The sequence below is a fragment of the Apteryx mantelli genome, chromosome 15 (genome assembly GCF_036417845.1).
Source record: "Apteryx mantelli isolate bAptMan1 chromosome 15, bAptMan1.hap1, whole genome shotgun sequence".
Taxonomy (NCBI): Eukaryota; Metazoa; Chordata; class Aves; order Apterygiformes; family Apterygidae; genus Apteryx; species Apteryx mantelli.
In genome coordinates, this window is record NC_089992.1 from 3,952,246 (window position 1) to 3,964,399 (window position 12,154).

Sequence of the window (12,154 nt, forward strand, 5' to 3'; positions counted from 1 at the left end):
AGTAGCGGCGGGTGCCCCCGCTCGGGTGCGCCGGGGGAGGCGGAGCAGGAGAGTGAGGCTCCGGCACCCCCCCCACCCCTCCCCGTCGGTACCGGGGGTCCCGCGGAGCCGGTAAGGGCGGAGGGGGGCTCGTCGTCGTGGGAGCCAGCCTGTCCCTCCCCTCAGAGCCCCTGCTCCGGGCCGTGGGGGAGAGGGTGAGCGGCCGGGGGCTCCGAGGGGGTGATGGCTGAGGGGGGGCTGGAGGGGCTGGGGGACTCCGGGGGGTGTTGGGCTGAGGGGGGGCCCTGAGGGACTGGGGAGCTCCGGGGGGTGTTGGGCTGAGGGGGGGCCGGAGGGGCTGGGGGGCTCCGGGGGGTGTTGGGCTGAGGGGGGGCCCTGAGGGACTGGGGAGCTCCGGGGGGTGTTGGGCTGAGGGGGGGCCGGAGGGGCTGGGGGGCTCCGGGGGGTGTTGGGCTGAGGGGGGGCCCTGAGGGACTGGGGAGCTCCGGGGGGTGTTGGGCTGAGGGGGGGCCGGAGAGGCTGGGGGGCTCCGGGGGGTGTTGGGCTGAGGGGGGACCGGAGGGGCTGGGGAGCTCCGGGGGGTGTTGGGCTGAGGGGGGGCCGGAGAGGCTGGGGGGCTCCGGGGGGTGTTGGGCTGAGGGGGGGGCTGGAGGGGCTGGGGAGCTCCGGGGGGTGTTAGGCTGAGGGGGGACCCTGAGGGACTGGGGAGCTCGGGGGGTGTTGGGCTGAGGGGGGGCCGGAGGGGCTGGGGAGCTCCGGGGGGTGTTGGGCTGAGGGGGGAGCTGGAGGGGCTGGGGAGCTCCGGGGGGTGTTGGGCTGAGGGGGGTCCGGAGAGGCTGGGGAGCTCTGGGGGGTGTTGGGCTGAGGAGGGGGCTGGAGGGACTGGGGGGCTCCGGGGGGTGTTGGGCTGAGGGGGGACTGGGGGGCTCCGGGGGGTGTTGGGCTGAGGGGGGTCCGGAGGGGCTGGGGGGCTCCGGGGGGTGTTGGGCTGAGGAGGGGGCTGGAGGGACTGGGGGGCTCCGGGGGGTGTTGGGCTGAGGGGGGACTGGGGGGCTCCGGGGGGTGTTGGGCTGAGGGGGGTCCGGAGGGGCTGGGGGGCTCCGGGGGGTGTTGGGCTGAGGGAGGTCTGGGGGGCTCCGGGGGTGGTGTTGGACTGAGGATCGCCCTGGGGGGCTCCGGGGGGGGTGTTGTGCTGGGGGTGGTCCTGACGGGCTGGGGGGCTCTGTGGTGGCGCTGAGCTCAGGGGAGTCTTGAGGGACCAGGGGGACCCTGGGATGGAGTTACCGCAGGTCAGGGGGGGCCTCCGGGGTGGTGTTACTCTGGGCTGGGGGAGGCCTGAGGGGCTGGAGGCAGCGCTGCTCCCTGCCTCGGGCCGGGACTTCGTGGCCCCCGCCCCAGGGAGCAGCGGACCTGCCCTGGGGGTTCATCTTCCCGGGGGGCTCTGGCAGGGCAGGGGTGGTGCAATCGGGGGTGCTGAGCGCGTTTGTGCCCCATTTCCCCCACAGCGGCGTGTTTTTCCTCTCTAGTAGCTGGATCAAAATCTTTCTAGATCAGTAATGAATGGAAAGCAGTACTAGTGTAGCATGAATAACTCTCAGGAATATTATCCGGTGCTTTGGATTCCAGTTGATAGGATGTACATCCGTAGGTAATGCTTCTTCAGAGGAACTCTTTTTTAGAATACAGAGTTCCTTAGTTTGTTTTTATTGAAAAATGAAACTCGAGTGGCTTGGTCCTGAGCAGCATCAGGTTCTTTATTTGTGATTTGAGCTACCTTTGTTGGTTGATTTCCCGGTTCAAGTTAATGGTTTCGCTTTTCTGTAGCTGGAAGAACACACAGTCATTGCTGACACAGATATTTGTGTGCATGAATTTGTGTCATGTCCAGGAAAATGATTTCAGTGACAGGACATTGACTTAAACAAAAAATGTCCATATTTTTCTATATTTTAAGAAAAACAGTTTACCTTTGCTGTAAAGGGGGGGCAGTTCTGCTTCCTCTGCTGCACTCTTACAAGAAAGGAGCTGGGCGAAATCAGTCCAGTCCCTGGTGGGGAGCTGTTCACTGCCACAAAGTGGTAACAGATGAGCTGAGACCTTCCAGTAGCAAGCCAAAGTTAAGTGCCAGTCCCCAAATTAGCTTAATGAAGCTGCAGGAATGAGACAGCAAAAGAGGAGAGGTGATCGTGGCTGGAACAGGACCCCTTGTGACGACCAGGACTGTTAGCGTCAAGTCCTTCTGTTGCACAGCTACGGTCATGCAGCGCCTCGTGTAATGAGGCCCTGGTCACGACTTGTGTTTCTTGACCTTGCTATAATATAATATTCACAGGGAAAATGCTGTGTTAAGGCATCCACTGTAATTTTTCTGCCGTTGTTTTGTCACGCCATGGTTTGCTGAAAAGCTTTATGAAAACTAATGCATGGTTATTGAAAGGAAATAGTAGCCTGAACTACTGTTTTATTTAATGACCAGCTGTCCTCCTTATTCCAGTGATGTTTGTTGTGCCTGCTCTGCTTTGCAGGCTGGTGGAAAAGGTATTTTTGCCTCCGCTATAATTTTATGTGCTGCCAAACTAGCATGAATGGCAGAATAGTTGGCATAAGCACCAAAATTAAGCCACGCAAAATTGGAATGAGGGCCACACGGCTGAATTTTCCACTTCTGAAACATTTGTTAGCAAATGAAAGGTATATCACCCTGCTATATGTTGAAAGATGTGTGCTTTCTTGCAATTTAGAAGGTACTTTCCTTTTTAAATCTCATTTTTCACATACTTGGGGAAACAGTAAATTAAGACTGAAAGCTGGAGTTCTAAAGAGAGGGAAATCATAAATAAACATTAATCCAGTTGTAACCAAATAAGTGGATGAAACTTGCACACTGGCAGCTTTTTTTGCATGGAGAAATGGTTTGGAATGACTTATAGAATATGCTGAAGTCTTGTTTTCCCAAGAAGTAACAAACAAGAAACTATTGATTTATAATTGGCAACTGCTAAATAACAAGAGCAAAGTTGCTTTGTTTTCTTATGCTCAGTGCTGTGCATGAATACATGAAAATAATCCCCCGAGGCAATTAACTTTCAGGGTAAAGCTATCAAGCATGCAAACTTCAGAACTATTTGAAATTATCTGTTATATAAATGGAAGTTAATAGTCTCTTGCTGCTTTAACAGGGCTTCTAGATTTATTTTTTTTAATTTATTACAAATGAAAAGAAATTATAACAAACCTTCATTATGTATACTCGTGTGCGTAAGGGAATTGACTTGAACGTGTAATTCAGAGCAAATTAGTAGCGTTCTTGTGTGGAACCAATTCTGAAATCAGTTTGTTCCGTATTAGTTGGTGTGCTTCAAAGATCTCTGTTGTGGGGCTGCAACTCCTGACAAGAATCAACTTCTGCGTGGATAGATTAAAAACTTCAGGACTCTTCTGTAAAGTACGGCTCAGACTGGCTGATGTTTCCACTATGCTTTGGGACTCCTTTGGGTCGGTTAGACTGAGACTGAAAGCCATGTTCTGAATACTTGGACAGTAGGGTCATGTGATAATGTAAATAAACCTATTGTTCCAATTGCTGAGTGAATCATATCAACACCTGTCAGATACAAATTTGAAGTAGTTTATAAAATTAAAGACAAAGCCAAAATAGCTTTTTTAAGCCATTTGTATCCTGCAATACAATTGTCTTTTTCAGCAACTGTTACACGGGAATACTCTGTTACAAAAACATTGCCATTTCATAATTGGCCTGGTACAGGAAGGCAATCAGGTGACTACCTCTTGGGAGTATAATTAAGTGGCTTGTGATGAAAACTAAGGATAAGCAAACTTGGCATGATCAGAGGCAGTATAATCAACTGATAAGAGCAAGTTCACCCTGCGAGGGCTTTGTGTGTACAGCACAGCTTTTGTGTGCTGCCTTACGGTAAACCTGCATTCTTGATTTCAAACATTGTGTCTCTTTGTTTCAGGCTGACCTAAACTGAGTTTTTTCTAAACATCATGGGAGAGATTAAAGTCTCTCCTGACTATAACTGGTTCAGAAGCACAGTTCCTCTTAAAAAGGTACGTACAACTTGTGTGTGAAACATCTCCTCTCAGATGGCTCTTGCTGGGTGGTGGTGGAAACTAAGCAATGCAGCTCTGGTTAATGCAAAACAGTTGTGGGTGTGCTAGCGACCTGGTTCATCTACTGAACTGTTGTCCCATGTGTCATTGAGTGCACGAAAGCATGCCCTTAACTTTCACATGCTTCTCGGGCATCACTTCTGCACCTGGCGACTGGTGGGAGGGAGCAGAGACTCACAGTTAAGAGCCAGGGGCAGTAGTGAGTTATGAGCCTGCGAGCATATGTGGAGTCCCAGTGCCGCCAGTGGGAACTCCTAGCAAACAGGACATGTTGGGGACGACATGCACGGTTTGTCACGGAACTGGCTGTTTGCACCTGCACCACACTGAGGTGGTGAGGCTGATCTGGCGCGATACAGCCAAGCCACCAGAGCCACCTCCGCTCTTCCTACCCATCGGCTTCAGGCTGAAGCAGAGCATTGGAAGGCAGTTCCTCGGCAGCCAGGCTGCGTGCTATGTTCCTGAAAGTGGAAAGATGCCTTAACCACAGTGGAAAAAGACAAACGGCTTCTTCCTCTGTGTGTCCTTTAGATGGCTGCTGCTTAATCACATTGTCCAACCACTTTCCCCTCTTGCTTGGATTTCTCAGTTTCCTTTCACTGAACCACAGAGGAACGTTTGAGGTGTGCAGTCCTCTAACTTCTGCCTCTCCATGGCAAAGGGCACAGACTGTTGTACTACTACAGAGCCCCTGATCCAGGCTGGCGCTCTCACACGTACCTTTGTAGATGAGGTTTGCAAAGGCCATGATTACACAGTAACCTGCAGCAGCAGCAGCCCGGGCTCCTGCCTGCCTGAAGGACTGTCTCGCCTTTTTACCCCGGCCAACTGCTTCTGCAAGTACGGTTGCTCGTGTGACCCTATGAACTGAGTGGAGTCAGTGAACTATCTAGCTTGGGAGTGTTTTATAGTTTGTTTTTTGGCTAAGCTGACATTCAGTTGATTCAGTTCCCTAATCTGGATGGCTGTTTTGGCTGCAGGAACACAGGAATGGTACTGGCAGCAGAAGGTAGAGCAGGGCTGCCTCTTTTGCAAGCAAGTCGATTGCAGTTGGACCATGCTAAAGGGACCATGTCCCTGGACCTAAAGAGCAATGCTTAAAGGTGTTTAGCATTGTTTCCAGAGCTTTCTGTGTAGGTTTCCCTAAGAAATCACCTTTAGAGAAGGGTTGCAGGGTTCTCTGTTCAAGGTTTCTCATTCATTTCCATCAACTATCTGCCTTTTGTAAATAAGATCCCTTGTGGTTGACTGTGCATGTTCAACCTAGTCTCTGGCTGTTCAGCTTTCTTCCATTTCTAGCCATTACCAGACTCTGCTGGACCTATTTTTTTGCTGTCCTGTTTTACCTCCAGACAGTGACTTAACTGGGTCGGCAGAGCTGGGAGGCAGTATTTAAGCGGGAAGCTGCGCGGGTGCTCTGAGGCCATGCTTTATGGGATGCAGTACTGCTGGGGGATGTGGTGAAAAGGTGCATGGGCATTGCTGCTCCTGGGGGGACTGAGAGACACCGCAGCCATCTGCCAAGGGCCACAGCCTTCAGCTGCTGCTGCCTCGTCTGGATCTCGTAAATGAGAACATGCCTAAACTGAAGCTACCGTTGATGGTGTGTGTGGTGGCCCTCAGACTAGGGGATACCTAGCCAGCGTGAGTGATTCAGCCTACTCTAAAGGAAGGTGATACCCCAGTGATGAACGTGGGGCATGAGGAAGGTGGGAATAAACAAACTGGCCTTAGTTTCTGGGAAGAAAAAACCCACAATTTAAAGACAGATTAATCTCTGGAGCAGTCTCTAAGAAGACTTTTGCTTGCAGTATCCCAAAGAAAGCATAGTCAAAGCACATGCGCTATAGAAAAAGGAGCAACCAGCTTTCTAGATTGCCAAGCTCATCGATGCTGCTGATCAGCGCACCTTACTGCTGTCGGATCAACCTACGAGAAGCAGAGCCAGAGCTGTTCATTTGAAAACACACTGAGATGTTCCTGAAAAGAACAGAAAATGCACAGCTCCACCCTTGCACTTCCTGCTCTTGTCAAATATGGGAAGTGCACTACAGAAAATAGTACTTAGTTTAAACTAAATCTTTAGCTTTGCCCGTGAGTCTCAGTGGAGGGAGGACACCCTGGCTCTGCTAAAGTCAAGGGATGTTCTACCATCTGTTTCAATGAAGTGGAGATTTTACCCATTATGTAAACTATAAATAATCTTGATGATAGAGCAGAACAAGAAAAAGGCCAGTGACTTATCAAATCAGCAGTTAACTGTGCTGATGTCCGTGTATACAGCGCGTAGTATTGTTTTGGACCTGCAGTTAAACTCTCCAGCGTGAGGCTAGAAATCGGATAGAACAACTGTTTAAACCCATTGATTCATTGTCTGGGCTTGAGGGAAAAAACGTTATCTCTGAGTCTGTTCCCTTGACACGTGAGCTAGCTTTGCTTATGAGATTGCAAGAAGTATGCAAATAAGGGGTTGCTTCACCTCTGGAAACATTGCAAAAGATAAACTTTGTTATAGCCACCAGCAGCTACCATGAACAGATGAGAGCTGCAGAGCCTAGAGCTCTGGAGTTGTGTACGAAAGTTTTTGTTTTGTGTCGTCCGCCCCCCCACCCACCCTGGTGCAAGGATTTTTAAAGGTTTCCGTGGTCCGGGAAGCCTTGGTATGCAGTCGTCTTTTCCTTGGTGACTTTACAAAGCAGCAGTATCATGTGATTGCTCACATGCTCCCAGAGCCTGAAATACTGGCTCCATTACAAGCAGATTTGTTAATCGGGCAAATCTGATTTGTGATATGCTGCTGCTCTCTGATTCCCCGAGCAGCTTAACTGCTGTGATGGAAAAGTGAATCGTGCTTGTATATTGCCATTCAAAAAGTTGCAGTCCTGATTTTGGATGAGATGAACTCCTGCTGTGTGATGCAGGCTTCCCCGGAGGTTTGTGCCTCTTGATCTGATGTGAGCTGTGTGCTTTTGCTGGGTTGTGGGGGCTTAAACGAGTATCCTAAATACACACAACTGGAAGAACAAGCTGCAGCACTGCTAGGAAAGGAGCCCTTAACCTAACTCCTGTACTTTTAAAGATACTGGTTGTGCTAGGACTTCTAGCTTCTGGCCTGAGATGGGCATTAGGAGAAATGTATCACTAAGGATACCAGCACACGTGCGAATCCTCCGGTTCAGCCAGCCACGTGTCCCAGGGCTTCCAGGCACTCCTGTGACGTTCCCAGATGGTGGAAGCATTTTCTTTCCAGGTCAGCTTTGCGGTGCTGCTTTGGGAATTCTGTGCACGGCATCTGTCCCTGGCAGTCAGATGTAACTGTTTCAAATTAATGATTTGTGGTGTTAGCTGCTTAATTCGGTAGGCTTAGATGTTGGAGGTCTGGATATGTGCTTTGTCCAGTATATCCAAGTGTCAAAAATTGCTTTAAAAAGCTGACCACACAGTCCTGGCCACAGACATTGATTGTGGGCCTTACCAGCCTACAGCTATTGCGCTTGATACCGTGAGCTGACCTCTCCTGGCCACGGCAGATCGCTCCAAGCCAAGCACATTTTTCTGCATATGGAATATTGCTTAAGCCTGATCATTTGGGGCACAGTCTTGCTATTCCCATGATTTATTTCTGTATGAATTTTCAGATCAAGATGTACCATCTTTCAGACTAAGGCCCTCTGAGTTAAAATGTAGAACAAACCATTGCAAGCTGCAGTTAAACCACGCTTCTCGGAAAGGAAAAGATTTCTTTTCTCGGGTGTAGTTTCTGAAGCGTGGTCCATCACTGTGAAGCCAGCATAATTCACTGCTTGCTTCCTGCAGTTGCGGTGTACTCCAGCTGTCCACGGAAGGGTGAGATCCCCGCAGACACCACCTCTTGTGTTGATGCTGACTCCAGACAGTGCCCTGCTAGTTACTTATGCAAAGCATTTGGTCTGATAGTCGCATGACCACAGTTCCGTTTCCAGCTGTATCCACACAAGCACTGTCATTTCGGATGGTAAACAGGCTTAGAGAAGAAAGCTATTGTGAAAAGGAATAAAAGATGGTCTTGTTCAAAGGAATCTTGAGATTATAATATTGACTAGATGAGATGAGAACAGTTTTGTAAAAGCAGTCCTGGAAGCTGGCTGAAGAAACTCATCTTGATCTTGTATGTTTACCCTCCCTCCATGCCTCTCTTCTTCCAGATAATAGTGGACGATGATGACAGTAAAGTCTGGTCACTGTATGATGCAGGACCTAGGAGCATTCGGTGCCCACTCATATTTCTTCCTCCTGTAAGTGGAACTGCAGATGTATTTTTCCAGCAGATTTTGGCCCTGACTGGATGGGGTTACAGAGTTATCGCTGTGAGTATTCTCAGTCCAATGTCAAAGTTCAGTATGTTTGTGCTTGCTGCTCTGATCAGAGGTTGGATCATGACGATCAACTTCTCAGTTTTGACAGGGGAATCCCAGAAAGCTGGTGCTACGTCGTACTCCAGAATATGTAACATACAGATGCAGGCTGAAATCTGCTGTACGTTCACAGAAGCGTTTATCCAAAGCCTTGCGCAGAGTATTAACTTCTCAGTCTGTTTATTCCCTCGTGTGCACTGAACACCAGTTGTCTTCGTCTCCAGCAGGATCTTTGTCAGCCACGAGGAAATGTATGGGTTGGTTCAGGGTTTCCGTATTTGCCTTAGGGATGGTGGATAATCTAGTTCTTAGACTGCACAGCTGCAGATACTAAGTCACTCCTTTGTAAAGTCCCAACAGCATGTTGTTTTGTGGCTTCTCAGCTTCCGAGCTGAACTTTTATGATGAAAGGATTGATTTGTACAATAATGCTTCTGCTAAACAATATGGCTTTAAGCATATTGCTGTATCTGTTGTAGCAGTTAATGATTTTTGTACCTGCCAACTTCACATGCTACGAAATCCCTGGAAATCATTCCAGTCTCTCCCCCTGCCGATGACGGAATGAAGCAATTCTGCACTTCCAGTCCCCTGTTTCTGTGCGAGTGAGGGGGAGGCGTTCATACCTTCTAGCTGTGGCAACCTTGCTTTGGAGCTTGAGCCTCATGATACCGGAGAGGCAGGCTTCTACGGAGAGCTATTTAAAGGACTCGAGTTAGGCTCTAAGCTAAGGCCTATAGTTAGTGTGAATAACCCCTCCTCTTCCTCTTCCTCCTCCCCAGGTCGTGTTAATGTGTGAATTGAGACTTAACTTTCAAGCAGACAGCTGGCAGGTACTGAGCAGAGAACACCTTTTTCTAACTTCATATAATTTCAGTTGCAGTATCCGGTGTATTGGGATCACCTTGAGTTCTGTGATGGATTCAGAAAACTGTTAGATCACCTTCAGTTGGATAAAGTGAGTGTTCCAAGATGGACAAATGGAGATATAGTTCAATAAAAACCTCATGCTTGAAAGAGCCTCGTTTTAAGAGCAAGTATATAAAATATGATGGAAAAACGTAGCCTGAATATAGACTATGTTGCAATTTTATTTTTAAAGCTAGTTTATTTTCTAAGGTAAATACTTTGAAAATTGTCATACTTAGCTAAAATTCATTGCTATTCTAGGCCTGTGTTAAAAACTAAATTATACTGGCTAATTTCAGTTTTTAATGATAGCCTGTGGAAGTTAGCCTTTGTAATTCATGCAGTACAACATGCCAAAATAAAAGTAACTTGAATCAGAATAGCTATTGAAGACAAAGTGAAATATTTGCTTTTTTCTTAAGCTTGGTAAGTACACAGAAATTTTATTTGAACTCTGTTCCAAAAACACTACTACTTTTAGTGTTTATCACATCCTATAAATTACAGAATCTGAATTGAAGAGTTTGATTCTTCTTTAAAAACAGGTCATACGGACAGGAATAAAACTTGAATGACTTATTTTTTAATGGATCAGAATGCTTAAGGGGCACTTATTTCACAAATGTAATATGATCTGATTTTTCTTAAACTAGGTTCACCTTTTTGGAGCTTCTCTGGGAGGCTTTTTGGCTCAAAAATTTGCTGAATACACACACAAATCTCCCAGAGTTCAATCTCTGATCCTATGTAATGCCTTTAGTGACACTTCTATCTTCAATCAGACATGGACAGCAAACAGGTAGGAGAGACCAAGAAAAGCAATTGGATTCATGGCTTTGGGGTTTTTTGGCTTTGTTTTTCAATGAAATGTCATGCTGATCTGGTTGAACGTGTGTCCAATCTGTTTCCAGTCTGGGTGACTAATGGTGAGGGAAACTTGTGCCTTTTAAGGCCCCACTACAAGGAAAATAGGGGGTTTCACAATTGGCTCTGTGGAATTTGACAGATGAGACTTGTATTTATCTTTTTCTTGTAATCTTCTGAGGCCACATGGTCGGACTTTAGAAGCCATTACCTGATTTCTAGCAAAACAAAATTTTAGAGTGAGAAATGTAACATTCACTGTGTTCAAAATACACTCACGCAATATGAGATTAACAGCTTTCCAGAGTGTTTCAAGAATCTGGCTGCAAGGTTCTCCAATCTCTGTGTTCCTGAAGCTTCTTCAGGACTTTATTTCAAATAAAAGCACAAAGTCTGTGCAACAAAAGGGAGTGCTTACCAAAAAGCATCTTAATCCTGGGGTCCTGGGTGCTTGAAGATTGTTACATCTTGTTTCTATTTTAGCTTTTGGCTGATGCCTGCTTTTATGCTGAAAAAAATTGTCCTTGGGAATTTTGCATCTGGTCCGGTAGATCCTGAAATGGCCGATGGGATTGATTTCATGGTGGACAGGGTAGGTGGCCGTGATGTCAGTCTCTTTGGAAGAATCACTTAGCAGCAGACAGTGGAGCTTATAGGTATTCCTGCTGCTTTCTTCATTTACTTACCCAGAAGTTGAACACTACAGAACGGATCCGTTGCAGGTATTGATTGTCACAGCTCTAGCAATTTAATTGATGTTGTGACTAAGAGCTGTGGCTGTGGTTAAGAGCTTAAGAAACTATCAGATGAGAGAGGAAAAGTGTTGGGATGGTACATCTGTAGGCTATGCTCTGGAAGCAGAAGGCCCCTACCGTGTTTTAAGTATTTGTCTCATGCAGAGAGATATTAAGTAGGAACTGTAATCTTGATCTGAAATGCAGTCATGTTTCCCTTTAAAACTGAGGCGTTCACTTGTCTTTGGCTGTATTGTTAATATTGCATTAACTTCCTGCAGTGAAATATATCGTTAATCAGTATTTCTCTCTACTGAAAGCTGGAGAGCCTGGGCCAGAGTGAGCTAGCTTCAAGACTTACCCTCAACTGCCAGAATTCCTATGTAGAACCTCATAAAATTCGAGACATTCCTGTAACTATTATGGATGTAAGTTGACTTTGACTTATTGCTTTAGCACTGCTTAACAGGTGGGGCCTGGATATTCTGTTAAAACTTAAAAAATATTTGCAGCATCTTAATTTCATCTTTAGATATGCCTTCTACTGACTGGGCAACACTGACTTTTTTTTGTCTTAAACTATCAATTGGATATTCTGTGCAGTAATACGGCCAAGTTCAGGAAACTTATAAGTGGCATATCACAGCGTTAACTTTCTAACTGTTGATATCTAACCTGTTTGCTTGATTTCTGTTTCATCAAAACCATTCCACAGTGAAGCCAAGAGTCATTTCTAGAAGCAGCATATATCCAGTCTGATTTGATAAGCCAAATCCGATTACAATCGGAATTAACTGCTTGGGCTTGTTACGTAGGTGTTTGACCAGAGTGCGCTTTCAACTGAAGCAAAAGAAGAAATGTATAAGCTTTATCCTAATGGCAGAAGAGCACATCTCAAAACAGGAGGCAACTTCCCGTATCTCTGCAGGAGTGCTGAAGTCAACCTGTATATTCAAGTGAGTCTCCGCATTCAGGTCTAATCTACTAACATGTAGAGTTGAAACAGCAGTAGGAAACTCCCTCTTCTGTGCCCACCCTTATTTCTTAACCTGCCTGAGCTCCATTTGCTCTGGTTCTCGGATAACTGGTACAGAAGAACAGGCTGAGAGCAACCAC

General features: G+C 47.1%; 1 protein-coding gene across 3 annotated transcripts in view; it reads left to right on the forward strand.

Moving 5' to 3' along the window:
- The window catches only part of SPG21 (SPG21 abhydrolase domain containing, maspardin), a 13,793-nt gene continuing 1,639 nt past the window's right edge, over nt 1–12,154 (forward strand). Inside the window, exons 1-9 of one of the 3 annotated variants that reach the window (XM_067305535.1) lie at nt 1–111; nt 1,527–1,648; nt 3,981–4,074; nt 8,322–8,483; nt 9,409–9,489; nt 10,094–10,239; nt 10,788–10,896; nt 11,359–11,466; nt 11,854–11,994. In XM_067305535.1, the coding sequence (XP_067161636.1) occupies nt 4,012–4,074; nt 8,322–8,483; nt 9,409–9,489; nt 10,094–10,239; nt 10,788–10,896; nt 11,359–11,466; nt 11,854–11,994 (810 nt within the window). In that variant the 5' untranslated portion in view covers nt 1–111; nt 1,527–1,648; nt 3,981–4,011. The other 2 variants (XM_067305534.1, XM_067305536.1) reach the window with 2 other exon arrangements.